This window comes from Rhinoderma darwinii, chromosome 11, assembly GCF_050947455.1.
Source record: "Rhinoderma darwinii isolate aRhiDar2 chromosome 11, aRhiDar2.hap1, whole genome shotgun sequence".
Classification (NCBI taxonomy): domain Eukaryota; kingdom Metazoa; phylum Chordata; class Amphibia; order Anura; family Rhinodermatidae; genus Rhinoderma; species Rhinoderma darwinii.
Genome location: NC_134697.1, coordinates 89828701 through 89843837, shown reverse-complemented (window position 1 = coordinate 89843837; position 15137 = coordinate 89828701). Strand labels below are relative to the sequence as shown.

General features: G+C 40.9%; 1 protein-coding gene across 1 annotated transcript in view; it reads right to left on the bottom strand.

The window, feature by feature from the left end:
* Window positions 1-3468: 3468 nt before the first annotated feature.
* LOC142663007 (uncharacterized) overlaps window positions 3469-15137 on the bottom strand; it is a 65240-nt gene continuing 53571 nt past the window's right edge. Inside the window, 4 exon segments of the mRNA XM_075841301.1 lie at window positions 3469-4606; window positions 10752-10863; window positions 11672-11769; window positions 14592-14715. Coding sequence (XP_075697416.1) covers window positions 3510-4606; window positions 10752-10863; window positions 11672-11769; window positions 14592-14715 — 1431 coding nt within the window. The 3' untranslated portion in view covers window positions 3469-3509.

The following is a 15137-nucleotide window of genomic DNA, read 5'->3' as shown; positions in this document are numbered from 1 at the left end:
AGATGTCAATTTTGCCCTTGTCAAAGTCGCTCACGTCCTTACACTTGCCCATTTTGCCGGCTACCATTGCATGGACGTGAGTGGTTTTAATTTTACGAATGATGGATAAATATTACAAATTATTGGTATATACCCTAAACAGTTAAAAAGGAATCTTTATGTATTTTAAAATATGTAGTATGTATTAATTTTTATGGATTTTACGAATATCACTTTTGTGGTATCTGGGTTAGTTTTCAGTCAAATGTTTTGGTTTTTTTCTTTTAGTATACTCATTTTTGTTTTGATTACTTTTAGGGTATGTTCACGATTTTCGCAGCCGTTTTAGGAGCTGTTTTTCTGTAGAGTCAATGAAAAACGGCTCCAAGAATGTCCCAAGAAATGACATGCACTTGTTTTTCGCGGGCATCATTCTACATGCCGTCTTTGGAAAACGAGGAGTAAAAAAACACCCCGTTGGAACAGAACGCCATACAGTATATCCCATTGAAATCAGTGGGCAGATGTTTGGAGGTGTTCTGCTTCCGTCTTTTCAGGCATTTTTCGAGGCGTAAACGCCCCGAAATACGCCTGAAAACACTCCCTGTGAACATACCCTTAGTGAGGAACCCTTTAGCCCTTTAATAAAATGGAATTAGATCGCTCATGATTAGTACTCTGGTTGTCTCTGTTTTCTAGGCTTGTGTACGTTATGGTATGCGATGATAAATCTTTTCTGGTTGGACGCATCACCAAACATGCTCATGTTGGTGGAATTCATGCAGAGACCGGAGCATTTACTCTAGAGAGATTATTCTGATTGAATACCTATACGGCTCATTTAGTTTTAGCAAATATAAAGACATTAGATGTCCAACTGTGGCCGCAAGGGCGCTTGGCTCATTGCCATGGGTTCTGCTCCTACCACCCCAGACAAACAGGGCAAATGGGCAGGTGTTGTCTTTATAAGACACCCCCTTTAGGCCACTTTCACTTGGCAGTATTTTTATCAGCATTTTGCTGCAGTATTTGGTTGCCAAAACTAGGACTGGGTCCAAAACACGGAAGAAGTACAAATATTTCCATTATAGTTTCGTCTTTTTATGTTAATGGTTTTGTCCTACAAATGCTAATCCAATACTGACCAAAATACTGTGATGTGAAAGAGGCCTTAACTTGTATACAGGCAGAGCTTCTCTTTAACCCTTTGCCACTGCAGCCATTTTTAGTTTTAAAAAATTTTTTTTTCCTCCAAGTCTTCCAAAAGCCCTAACTTTTTTACTTTTCCATCGACATGGCCGTATGAGTGATTGTTTTTTGTAGGACATGTTGAAGTTTTTAAAAGGCACCAGTTATAGTACCATTTAATGTACCGAAAAAAGGTGGAATAAAAATTTTTTTTATTAGTCAATATGATTACGGGGATAGCAAATTTATATGGGTTTTTTTTAATGATATACCACTTTCACAAGAAAAAAAATCGAAAATACAATTTGCTTTGTGTTGCCATATTTTGAGACTCATTTTTCTTTTTTTTGTACTTTACAAAAAGCTATTTTTGTAAACTTTTTTTTTTTAGAGAGCCTGAACAAGCGATCTGTTCGTAAAATACACTGCAATACTTATGCAATACAGTTTGTTGTGATCTTTTACCAGCCCTGCATTTGGCCTTCAAGCCCTTCATTAGGTCCCCAGGCTGCCATAACAATTATTGGTGTCGTGGGAAAATGAAGTGACAGAGCGGCCCCCCTCTGTGTAACAGCTTAGATGCTACAGTCACTATTGCGATTTCCTTCTCTCATTCCGTTTCCCTTACAAACGACAGGCAGATGCCGGATGACGTGTGGATGTACTGCCGAAAAACCGATCATTTTGAAGTCGGCATAAAAGATGTGATCAACGATAAACTAACCAATTATTGCTGATCGTTCACTCGCTGCACATTTACACTCGACAAACAGAAAAGTGCGTACATTTGTAAACTCTATGGGACAAGTCGGCATCTTATAGTTTCTCACCACAAGTGACCCCTTTACTAATTCTATTTAAACGCATTGCCTGAAAGATGAGCGCATCAGTACTGCCAAAGCCATGTTATGGGGTCAGGCCAGGAAAATGATGAGGCACTGTTATGTTAGCCAACCCAATCTCCAATCTGGCATTCAGGTGAGGGATCTGTAGTGGAAATAGCAGTAAATGCGGTGAAGGGTGATGGTATTTCTAGAGCTCTGCTCAGGGTTATACTTGTATGTGGACATCATGTCTCCATGACTGCCAGGAGACAACGGTAAGGGCTCGGCCACACGTAACGGAACTCCTGCAGAAAATTTCTGCAGTAATTCCGTAACAACCGTTCTGCTGCAGCAAAAACGCACAATTTCCTCCATTTTTGACTGCAGAAAATGGTGCGTATTTTTCTGCGTTTTTCACAATGTTGCGGAATGGTGACGTCTCCTCTGAAAAACGCAGCAATTCAGTCCACTTTCCGCAGCAGGAATTGACATGCTGCGGTTCGACAAATACACACCGCAGGTAAATTTTTGCTCGGAATATTTACGCAGTGTGTGGGTGAGATTTATTAAATCTCATCAACTTTGTTTCTACTGTATTCTGCTGCGTATTTTCTGTCCGCAATTCCGGACGGAAAATATTCAGCAATTCCGCTGTGTGGACGAGCCCTAATAAAAGGCTTGTAAACCACAACTCCAGCCAGGAAGATATTGGACTTGGATATTGGATATTGGACTTGGAGACCCCGAAGACACGATGGAATGTGGTATGGTGTCTGGAGTCGTTCAGGAAGATAGGTTCCGCTTGGTGGCTCAGCTTTCTGCCATTCCAATTTGACTTAACAGAGCCACTGATTCTAAACAATTTTATGAGGAAATATTTTTTGTCATGACTGTAAAGGATCTGCCAGGCACAACTTCTGTGTATACGTCCATAGGTAATCAGTCTGCACCTGAGTCTATGTCTCTGAGACTGACTCCATCTTCCACCACTCAGGATGGCAGGCTTAGGAGTGGGAAAGCCTATAGCAGCCTGGCCAGACGGAGCTAGCTCCCGCCCTCTGTCTATTTATATCCTGCCTTTCCTGTTCCTCCTTTGCTTGTGATTCTTCTCGTGTGGTTTCCTGGCCCGACTACAGCTTCTATCTATTTGATCCTGCTCCATACTGACCCTGGCTTACTGACTACTCTCCTGCTCTGCGTTTGGTACTTCGTACACTCCTGGTTTGACTCGGCTCGTTCACCACTCTTGTTGCTCACGGTGTTGCCATGGGCAACTTCCCCATTTCCCTTAGCTTTGTGTACCCTTGTCTGTTTGTCTCGTGCACTTACTGAGCGTAGGAACCGCCACCCAGTTGTACCCCGTCGCCTAGGGCGGGTAGTTGCAAGTAGGCAGGGACAAAGTGGCATGTAAATTAGGGCTCACTTGTCCGTTTCCCTACCCCCATCATTACAATGACCATAAATAAGAAAAGAGAACTTCTGAAAAAAGGTTTTTAATCCAATACACTACATCGGAGGTTAAACATTTGCTGCAGTTTGAACATTAAAATGTATTTGCTTCTTATGCTGAGCAAGATTTGATCGACGGTTGTAACATTTTCCGCATTCTGAACATGAAAATGGCTTCAACCCTGAATGAATTAGCTGATGAGAAACAACATCGGACTTATGGCTAAAACACATCCCACATTCTGGACATGAATATGGTTTCTCTCCTGTGTGAGTTCTCAGGTGAGCAATAACATTTGATTTCCCTGAGAAGTATTTTCCACACTCAGAACATGAAAATGGCTTCTCCCCTGTGTGAATTCTCTGATGTTTATAAAGATCTGATTTACGGGCAAAATATTTTCCACATTCTGAACATGGATATGGTTTCTCTCCCGTGTGAGTTCTTTGGTGTACAATGAGACTTGATTTCTCGCGAAAACCTCTCTCACATTCCGTACATGAATATAACTTCTCCCCTCTGTGCCTTCTCTGATGTGCAGTGAGAACGGACTTCTGTCGAAAACATTTCCCACATTCTGAACATGAATATGGCCTCTCATCTCTGTGAATTCTTTCGTGGCTAGAAAGAATAGATTTCCTTTTAAAACGTTTCCCGCATTCTGAACAGGAAAATGGCCTCTCATCTCTGTGAATTCTTTCGTGGATAGAAAGACTAGATTTCCTTTTAAAGTGTTTCCCACATTCTGAACATGAAAATGGCCTCTCTTCGCTATGAATTCTTTCGTGAACAGAAAGAATAGATTTTCTTCTAAAATGTTTCCCACATTCTGAACAGGAAAATGGTTTCTCTCCTGTGTGAATTCTTTCATGCATAGAAAGATAATATTTCTTTTTAAAATTTTTCCCACATTCAGAACATGGAAATATTTTGCCTCCTGTACCTGCTGTACTCTGTTTAGCAATCTGTGATTGACCGGATGACAGTTCTTTGTGGTTAGTCAGATCAGTAGATGGATCTCCGCTGTGTAAGACTGAGGGTACATTTGTGGTAAGAAACGTTGTTGAAAGTTCTCCACATTTGTCCTCTGTGATATTGTTATATTTTACTTCATAATCTGAAGGTGATAAAAGGAGATTTCCCAAAAGGTTTTTAGTGAATTTATCTGTTCGAGATAGAAACAAGTTATTTTATCTTCTGCACAATACAATAAAATATATATATTTTTTAAGTTCCTACATAAAGCTTTCCATACAATGATTAAAACGTCAAAATACAATTTTCAACCCATGTAGTTAAGAAGTTCTCTCTTTCTACCATTATACATTCAATAATCGGAGCAATATTTCAATTAAACAGAGTACAGCAAACAATCCTTGGATATAAGAGCTTTGGTTGTAGTAAATTCTGAAAGCTTAGAATTTTAGCTTCGCTTTTGGGGAGCAGGATGAGAAGCTTTATATCCTGATTCTGTGATATGGAGGGGAAGGTACAAGTAACAGCAGAAAAAACTATTACAGTCTGTCATTGATTATTTTAGAAAAAGATGGGAGGAACTATCCGATAATTGCTCAAGAGGTTATATGGAGCTATTAGTGTTATCCAATCAGTCTACCCTGATTGAGATTGAGAAAAACATTGAGGAGATTCAAGCCACACTTAAAACAGAACTTTCCTGTGTAGCATTGGATAAAGTATCTGAGGACCTGAATAAGGATCTTGAGAAATGGGAAAAGGATATCTGTACAGTTAAAGCTGGTAAATTCCAGCGGGATGTCCAAGATTATCAGCAACAAAGGGTATACAAATGGCGCATGGGCAGAGATTGGTCTAGATCTAAAATACGATCTCGATCATCCTCCATGTCGTCCCATACATCGGTGGACGAACCCTCTAGATTAAGAGAGAGTGGTAATGCCTTGGAACCAACCAGTGCTTTAAAACCTCAAGGCTCACGAAGATTTTTTGATAGACAAGTGAAACGGAAGAAAACATCTAATGATCAGTGGGACAAGAAACCCAGGCGTAATCTTGAGGTAACAAATCTTTCTTCACATGTCCTCTCTGATGCCCAATGTGAGGTTCTGGGCAGAGGTTTAACCTTCTCACCCACAAACTCTTTTAATTTCATCACAGCCCTAAAAGATCTACATTTGTTTGCAAGGAAACTGGTGCTAAGAAAGCTACACATTAGGGGAGATGTACCTGCGGAGCTTAGTAGCCCGATGGAGAGGGAAGCACTTCTAGCTTTAGAAGACTTACTGCGGGAACAAAGTACTGATGCATCAGGTACGTTCCCAACAACCGTTGTGCCAAAATCTGCCAGATTTCCCCCCTTGTCCCTATGCCCTCAGGTGGAAATTTTTACTAAACTAGTCATTGATGATTTTAAAAAGTTGTCTACATATAGGACTAATGACAATCTAACATCTCATCAAAGGACAGCACTGAGGGAACTACAAGCAATTGACGATATTGTCATTAAACCTGCGGACAAGGGGGGAAATGTTGTAATTTGGCCAACAATTAAATATGAGAAAGAGGCATTCAGACAGCTACGGGATAAGGAGACATATATGAAATTGTCATATAATCCACTGAGCCCCTTCTCACGGGAACTTCTTAAATTCCTTAATATAGCCTATGAAAAGGGTATCATCCCTAAAAAAATATATGATGGGCTGGTGACCCTTGATCCAAAAATACCGACCCTATATTTTCTGCCTAAAATACATAAGAATCCCACCGACCCCCCGGGACACCCGATCGTTTCCGGCATTGACGGACTCTGTGACCCGATATGTAAGTTCATCGACTATTATTTAAAACCACTGGTCGCGGAGTTACCCTCATATGTCAAGGATACGACGGACGTCCTGAGGAGGATCGATGGGATTCAAATCGAACAAGATATGTATCTCGTGACCGCTGATATAGAATCTCTATACACCAGCATTAAACATCATGATGGGCTGGGGGCGGTCCGCTTCTTCCTGGGGACCAGTAACTGGGATGGCCAACTATGTGATTTAATTATGGAATTATTACAATTTATTTTGAGTCATAATTTCTTTGTGTTTAAAGATTCTTTTTATTTACAGAAACAGGGTACTGCAATGGGGGCGGCGTGCGCCCCGTCCTATGCGAACCTGTTTCTCGGACTGTGGGAGAGGCAGGTTTTTTACATGGGGACGGAGCCTGCGCCGCTGACCATGTGCTCTCCTGGACACGATACATTGATGACATTTTCTTTATCTGGCAAGGATTGGAGTCTGGGCTGGTGAATTTCATGCAGCATTTGAACAATAACTCATCTAATATTAAGCTGACGTACAAACATCATTCACATCGAGTAGAATTTCTAGATATATAAATTTTTACAGATATTCTGGGTCTCCTACATACAGATGTTTTTCGTAAGACCACATCGGTCAATGCTTTGCTGCATGCTTCATCAGCCCACACTCCTTCCACCATCAAAGCCATCCCAGTTGGGCAGTTTCTCAGGATGAAGCGGATCTGTTCTTCAGACACTTTATTTGAGCAGCAGTCGATTGATCTCACTAATAGATTCAGAGAAAGAGGATATAGTAATAGGAACATCAAGCTAGGCTACAGGAGGGCAAGATCTACTCCCCGTACCGATCTCTTTAAATCTAAACAACGAGGTACTGGCGATCCAAATGTACGGTTTATATCAACTTTTAATGGGCAATGGGATGCAATGAGAACTATCCTAACTAGACACTGGCCTATCTTGGGATCTGAACCACAGTTGGCACAGGGTCTACCAGATAGACCCCTAATGACAGCAAGAAGAGCAAGAAATCTTAAGGATTTTCTTGTCAATAGCCATTATATACCTCAACAAATCTGTCCATTTGGCTCGCGAGGACCCAGAAAGGGGTGCTTCCCATGTGGAGACTGTAAATCCTGAGCCAACATTTGCCGTGCAACTGACTTCTCCACGGTTGATGGAAAAAGGCGTTTCGAAATTAGGGAATATATCTCGTGCAGTACCACTCATGTGGTGTACTACGCGACGTGTGGATGCCCCAAAATCTACATAGGACTCACCTCCAGAGAACTGCGGGTCCGCACGAGGGAGCACGTATGTGACATTATGGGGGCAAGAGAGATTGATGACCTCATACAATTAAAGACACTGCCGAAACATTTTAAAATATATCATGACTGTAGCCCCAAAACACTATCAATACGGGGTATTGAGAGAGTACATTGTGGTATCAGAGGGGGCAATGTAAAGAAGACACTTGCACAAAAAGAATGCAAGTGGATCGTCCTACTAGGATCAATGAAACCCGATGGACTTAATGAAACATTAAGTTTTGCCCCTTTCCTCTAATTTGTGCTGCTGAGTTTATTTGTTATTATGTTTTTGTATTGTAATATTATCTTTTAGGTATCCTTCTACTTTTCCCATGTGTCTGGTTACCTTGTGTGGTGGAAGTATGACATGATCCATCTGAATTTCCAGGAGAAGATAAGATCATGAAAATGAAGATACATTGATTCTCCTTGATATAACCACTATTATGTAATTATGTGTTATTATCTGTAGATGGCGCTATCGTGTCTTACTATTTTGTCTATTTAATATCCCCTGTTTAATGGATATAGTGGCTTATCGTGATGAAAATTTGTTTTCAAATATAATAGGGCTAAAAGTTATGTGTAGTTTGTCTTTTGACCTATTCATTTATGGATAATTTCAATCCTGTAATCATCTGGATTTATTTGTATTTTTATATTTATTATCACTTGTTTTGGTAAAGTGGGAAACAATTTCCCTCATTTTCCCATATAGTAACACTCATTTCTTGGTATATATTTTTATACCCCTTTTAGGGACCCTACACTTCACTAGGGTTAATTTATAATTTATTATTTATTTTTTAATCTTTCCCTAATGTTGTCACTATACTGATACTACTAGGTGTACTTTAATGTTTTACACTATATTTATGCCAATGCAATACATCGTATGTGCACTGGCATATCATATTTATCAATTTTTTCACTCAATGCTTTTTATGTCGTACATATCTCTTCTTTATATATACTTGTTATCCGTTATTGTTTATGTATCCTCATATGCTATCAATATTGATAATGATGATTTATATCATATCTGGCTTTACAGTCACATTACTTCACTGACAAAACTGCCATAAAACGATGGCCACGATTACATACTATCTCGGACTTTGATTTTTCCATCTTTGAATCCACCTACCTCCTTGATGATGTGCGCTTGTTTGCTGCTGCGGCTTGCGGTGATGCCCGGCCCCCTCCGGCTCCAATACGTGCACTGCGCATGTCCGGAACTCCCGTTACGCGTCGGGACTCCGGATGTGCGCTCCAGCATGTGGGGCCGGATGTGGGGCATGCCTCGCTTCCGGCCGCGTCAGTGAACAAGCGCCGATTTCTGTCTCGGCGATAAACGTGGATTCATTTAGACACATGCACACACTATATAAGGACCATACACATTTTGGGTTTTATGTACCCCCTGAGGAAGCAACTAAAACAGCGAAACGTGCGTTGGGGTTCTCTGTGGTCGATTCAGCACGGATGTGTACAGACATCCTTTACTCCTTCTGAATGGGTAAGATTGCACTGTTGAACTGCTCACCAGAAAAATACTGACTGTTCCCTCTGTGACTCTCTTTTGACTTGGTATTAGCCCTTAAACTTATATAACTGAGAGGACACTGTGGATCACCAGTATACAATCCAGTTGGATGTGACATCTTATAAATTTATGTGGGTAGTGTATACAGTTTGCACTCTCTGCCATTTCTTCTCTTTATTTAGTATTTTTTCGTGCTGAACCATGTACCACAGTATCAGTACTAGAGTCTTATAATTATGTGTTTTTAAATGTATGTTATCTTGTTTAATAAAATTGATATATTCTTATATATTCCGACTATAAGCTCTATTCTTTCTTCGGTATGGTACAGTCTGTCATTGTCTACTACGGTCATCTCTTCCCCCGTGTACAGCTTCACAGCAAACTCAGGACTGTGATACATGATCTTTTCTTTATGTTTGCAGAGATTTTGGGTCTCATCAGTTTGAAGATTTTATGAAGATAACTGCAGGTAGACGTCAGCAGAACTGGCATTTAGGTCCCATGCACATGACCGTAGAATTGGTCCGTAATTACGGACCCATTTTTTTCTATTGACCATGGACACCTTCCCATATATTTGCGGGAAGGTGTCCGGGCCGTAGAAAGCATCCGCAAAAGATAGGACATGTCCTATCTTTTGCTTTTCACGGACAGTGCTCTCCTACTTATATGGGAACACGGCCAACGTCAGCGGCCGGCCTTGTCTGTAATCACAGACAGTGATTATGGGCACGGCTGTGTGAATGAAGCCTAATGCAGTTTCTCAGATAAGAGTTTTCCTCAGAAAAACAGTGTTTGTATGAAGAGGAATTCTCTTGTTTTAGGATTGCATCCTAGTCTCTAAAATATTTGCGGTTTGGGAACTAGGTTCCTTTAGTTGGAGGTGCAATAGGCGATGCTTCGCCTCTCTTTTGCTTCAGTTTCCACTATTTAAGCTGGGCATAGTGCTGCACGGCCTCATTGAATGCAGCTATCACTTGGTTTTAAACAGTTTTTCTGTGAAACCAGATATGTATTTTTTTCTTTCTTGGTATAAATTTTGAATTGATCTATTTCAAAGACGTCTTCAAAAGGTAATGGCGACAGAGGCAGCCGCCTGCCAGGGAAGGAGCAATATACTCCAGACATATTTTTTACAGTCTATGTTTCCTATGGATGGGGTACACTTAGGAAGTGGGGTCCTCCTCCAAAGATTTATATGGCCAAGATTGTCCAAGCGTACCATTGTACCTGAGGTCAGGTCAAATCTTCTTCAAGTGTGCACTTTGAATGGCCTTCTCTGCTGAGCGTGGCCAGTGGCGCAATTGATTACGCATCTAGCTACAAATAAAAAGATTGTGGGTTCGGCTCCTACCTGGCTCAATAACGTTGCCTTATCCTATAGCAAAGCTAGTTGTGCCTAATCGCAGACCTTGCACGGTTGTGGGCCTGGCAGGTGTCTGCATGGAAGACTGGCTGGGAATCCCTAGTTCCATTGACTTCTGGAAATCTTCAAGGCTCAACAAAAATGGATCCTTCAGATCCAAGTAGATATAGATGCCGGAGTTACACATGATGATTTTATCAGTTTGTCCCCGGACTATCTGTGGTTGAGGCTGAACAAGGAGAATACACTGTATGACTTTTTCGGCAATAAATGGTTATCACTCACCGGTGCCGATATCCGTAGGAATTTTCTCCTCCTTACACTGGGATACACCCTCATACGTCTCTACTTTTACTTCTACTATGTCTTCAGATTTTATATCAGTCGGATTTGTAACCTAATTCACCACATATGGAACAAACGATGTAAAATTAAGAAGACCGTTCAAGAAGTTCAAAAAAGCAAAAGAAAAATTGTATCCGCCAACTATCATGATAATAATATATTCGATGGCAGCTGCACATATTTACATCAGATAATAATAAACTTCTAATTTCAGTTCATCACATTCCGAAATATTTAAAGAAACATTTTAAATGAAAGAAGACCTCTAGTGGAAACACAACTCTCCATGTCTGCACCCCCACCTGACTGTATACCACACTCTACACTACTTTTATGTATACTGTACTTACTTTATTATCTGCTGCCTTGTTTGTGCTTTAAAAAAGCCTCCATCTTGATTCTTAGATTTCCCCAGCTTTCTCTTCCTCTCTGCTTTGCTATCAATCCCATTATGTATACCATCAGTATACAGCCAGGGTGGCTGCACTATATTCTTCTATATTACACTTATGTGACAGGAACCTAAGTATCAGTGGTGGTTGATGATAAAAGTTTCTGTCCCCCCCCCCATGTAATACTTGTGCAGTACAGTAACTGGTGAAGCCTGTGATGGGTGACACGTAGGTCTCCATAGACTCAAGTAGAGAAAGTAGTCACCGAGCCGGATTCACACTGCTGCTAAGCAACCATCCTGGTCTGATATATAGAGATAAATAACAGGTCAGAGACTGACACATGGAATACCAGAATGGAGAACATGGGAAAGATTAGTTTTGGCCAGAGTGTCCCTTTAAATAATGTTTTAATTAATGACTGAAGATTGAACACTGTCATATACAGCATTTAGTAATTCCATCTACCTGATGATCTTGTGGGACATTTTGCTTCTCCTCTGGATCATTCTTGGAGTACAGAGGACTGGGATATCTCTCCGGTGTTTCTTCCTTAATACATTTGTCTGTAGAAGACACACATAGTGACAGAACACAAATACCCATATAGATAGTCCGTTTAAGGCTCGTGCACACGTCCGTGTGTGCTGCCCTAGTCCCGTCCGTGATCCATGGAAAAATAGATAGGATATGTTCTATCTTTCCATGGATTGGAGAGTCGGGTCCGTTTTCACAGACCCGATTCACCCACTGAAGTTGAAAACTATCGGGTGCCACTCGGATGCTATGAAAAACGGCCCGAGTGGAACTCGCAGTGTGCAAGAGCTTTTAAGTGTACCTGTCATTTCAGGCGACTTTTTAGAATAAGATGTCATATGTGTGTACATGAGGAATAACAATATTTTCGGCCCTTATATGACTTTTTTTTTTTTTAAACCTATCAAAAAAACGGATGTCCCTCTTAATACACAGCTTGGTATACCACACAGAATCTACGCTTAGAAATGTATACCACAATCCTTTATAGTAGTACAACCAAATGTAAAAAAAACATTACAGTTGTCTCATTAACCAGTTCAGGACCAGGCTATTTTGCGCCTTCAGGACCAGACACCGTTTAGCCATTTTTAGCACGCGTTAGTTAAATGGCTATAACTTTTTTATTTGTTCGGCTAACTAAGTGATTTTTGCGATGTTTTTTCTGTAGACAATGCAGGTTTCTTTTTTTATCGTTTTTATACACACCTTTTTTGCTATTTTAGAATTTTTATTCATAATGTTTGAAAATAATAGTAAAAAAATAAGCTTTTTTAAGTTTCAGCTATTTTTTCTTGGTAATAACATAGTTTTACCCTAAAATAGACCTTTTATTTGTGATCGTCATTGTCTACCGTAAATTTTAATATATTACATGTCTATATTAGGGTAATTGGGTCAGCGCTAGCGTTACAACAATGTTTGGCGGGGGGAACGTTTTTTTTTGGAGTGGGTATTTTATGTGTATTTATTTATTTATTTTTTGCACTTTACTTTATTATTTTTTTATTACTATGGTCTGTCCCTCAAAGGTCAAAAAAGACCTTTGGGGAACTTTCTATATATTTTTTCTTTCTTTTATACCATGTTTTTCCACTGTAACTGGGGAAATCAGCCCTATCATAGTGACGATTGTCACTAATAGGGCTGTGCTGGGTCTAGTAAGACCCAGCAGCAGCCTGCCACTAACGGCACCCGGCGATCATGTGACCAGTCACATGATCACCGGGAGGAATAGAGACAGCGCCGCTGCTGCTGTCTCTATTCCTATACACAACGTTCATTGAGCGCTGTGTAAAATGACATCAGAGAAGAAAGAAGCAGCGAAAGCAGCTTCTATCCTCTGCTCAGGGTCCCCGGCAGTCACTGACAGCTGGAGACCCGACATTCAGCTGCCCGATCGCGCGGGCAGCAAGTTAAAACCCGAGCCGTAAAAAGTCTATGGCTCAGGTTTTAAGGACCCTGACAGCTGGCCGTAAAAATACAGCCAGCGGTCGGGAACCAGTTAAAATCAATTGAAGAGGACCTGTCACTAGGTTGTATATAAGTTGAACTGGTTTACTTACCTGAATATCGCTGTCTCCCTGATTCCAATGCTGTTTTTCTTTTTTTTTTCCTGGACCCCCTATTCCAGAGATATGGCCACTGTTGTGTTGGCTCATTTTATACTAATTTGCTGTAGTTAGCCAACAGGGAGTGAACTACACACATGCTGCCTCACATTCATTGATCAGCACCAGAGGCAGGGAACCTAGCTCCACCCTGTTGACTAACTACAGAAAATTAGCATATAGGGAGCCAACACAACAGTGGCCATATCTCTGGAACGGGAGGGTACAGGAAAAAAAGAAAAACATCACTGGAATCAGGGAGACCGGGCTATTCAGGTCAGTAAACCAGTTCAAAATATATAACCTAGTGACAGGTCCTCTAAAAAAAAAACATAAAAAAGACTGAGGTGGTGGTCATAGGTACAATGAAAAGTCAATAGGTATTCTGTGCAATCAACAGGTGCCAGATAGATAGACTATGGGACGAAAATACCAATAAAGTGCCAGTGCTGCCTAATGGGACAATAAATAGGATGAAACTCAACCCTAAATAAGGTACAAGAAATCACCCAAGCAAATGTGTACACAACAATGTAAAGTATAAATAAATGAGTGTGACCACACCAGTAATTCATACACAGACCCATAGTATGGCCAAATAAACTACTGACTAGGACAAGTTCCAGACCACCACTCAAGACCACTATCTCAGGGCACCCCAACGTGCGTTTCACCGTCCGCTTTCTTAAGGGGTTCTGAACTAGAAGGTTAGATCCAACATAGAAATACCGCAGCGGATTTGCTGAATTCTGCACATAACATAAATGTAAATCACTCATTCGATTGACAAATATTTTTCTCGAATCCCATACATATACGTACACTGCTCAGCCGAGCATGCCCGTGAACTCAGGATCGGGCATGGTAAAATCCAACTTGACCGATCCTTCTTACTCTCATCTGAGGTCAGAAGGAAAGTTGGGACATCCTTAAGCTAGATTCACAAGAGCGTATGAAACTTTTTTTCATGTCCAAGGTGCATCCGCGCTCCACCCCTGCCGGACGCGTTATCACACATCCCCCATAGACTAGAGTCTATGAAGGGATGCGTGAAGTGCACAAAAGTAGGACATGTCCTATTTTTCAACTGACCCTTCACATGGTCCGTTGAAACAACGGCCATGTGCACAGCCCCATTGAAATACATATGTTGTTTTAACGGCCGTCACACGGACATAATCAACGTTCGTCCAATGTGTATGCTTTAAAGCTGCCCTTTGTGGACAAAGGTCTCCTCTTACCCGGTGATATGAGGGTCCGGTGGTCCTCCATCATGACGTCCTTGTACAGATCCTTGTGTCCTTCTATATACTCCCACTCCTCCACGGAGAAATAGACAGCAACATCCTGAGACCTTATAGGAACCTGATACAAAAACATACAAACTCAGTGCGGAAAAAGGGTCAAACATGGCATTTTTTAACCATCCGGGCTTCCGTAGTGTAAATATCACATTCCTGGTTATGACGACAGCCCATAATTTAGTGGTTTCTTCCACACTGCTATTTTATTATGCCTCCTATATATTACTAGTCTACAAAATTACTGATAATACAACGAACTACAGAGGTTTTTTTCATACAGATGACCTATCATGATCACCCGTTCCCGATCATTGCTCTGTGTAATTAGGGTGACGATTAGCGGATAAACGAGCTCGTTCATCGGCTGATTGTATCGTTTATGCAGCAGAAAATATTATAGTTGTTGGCAGCACATCTCCCTCTGTGAACAGTAAGATGTGCTGCCGACATGATGGAAATGTATGGGGACGAGCGATTAGAGTA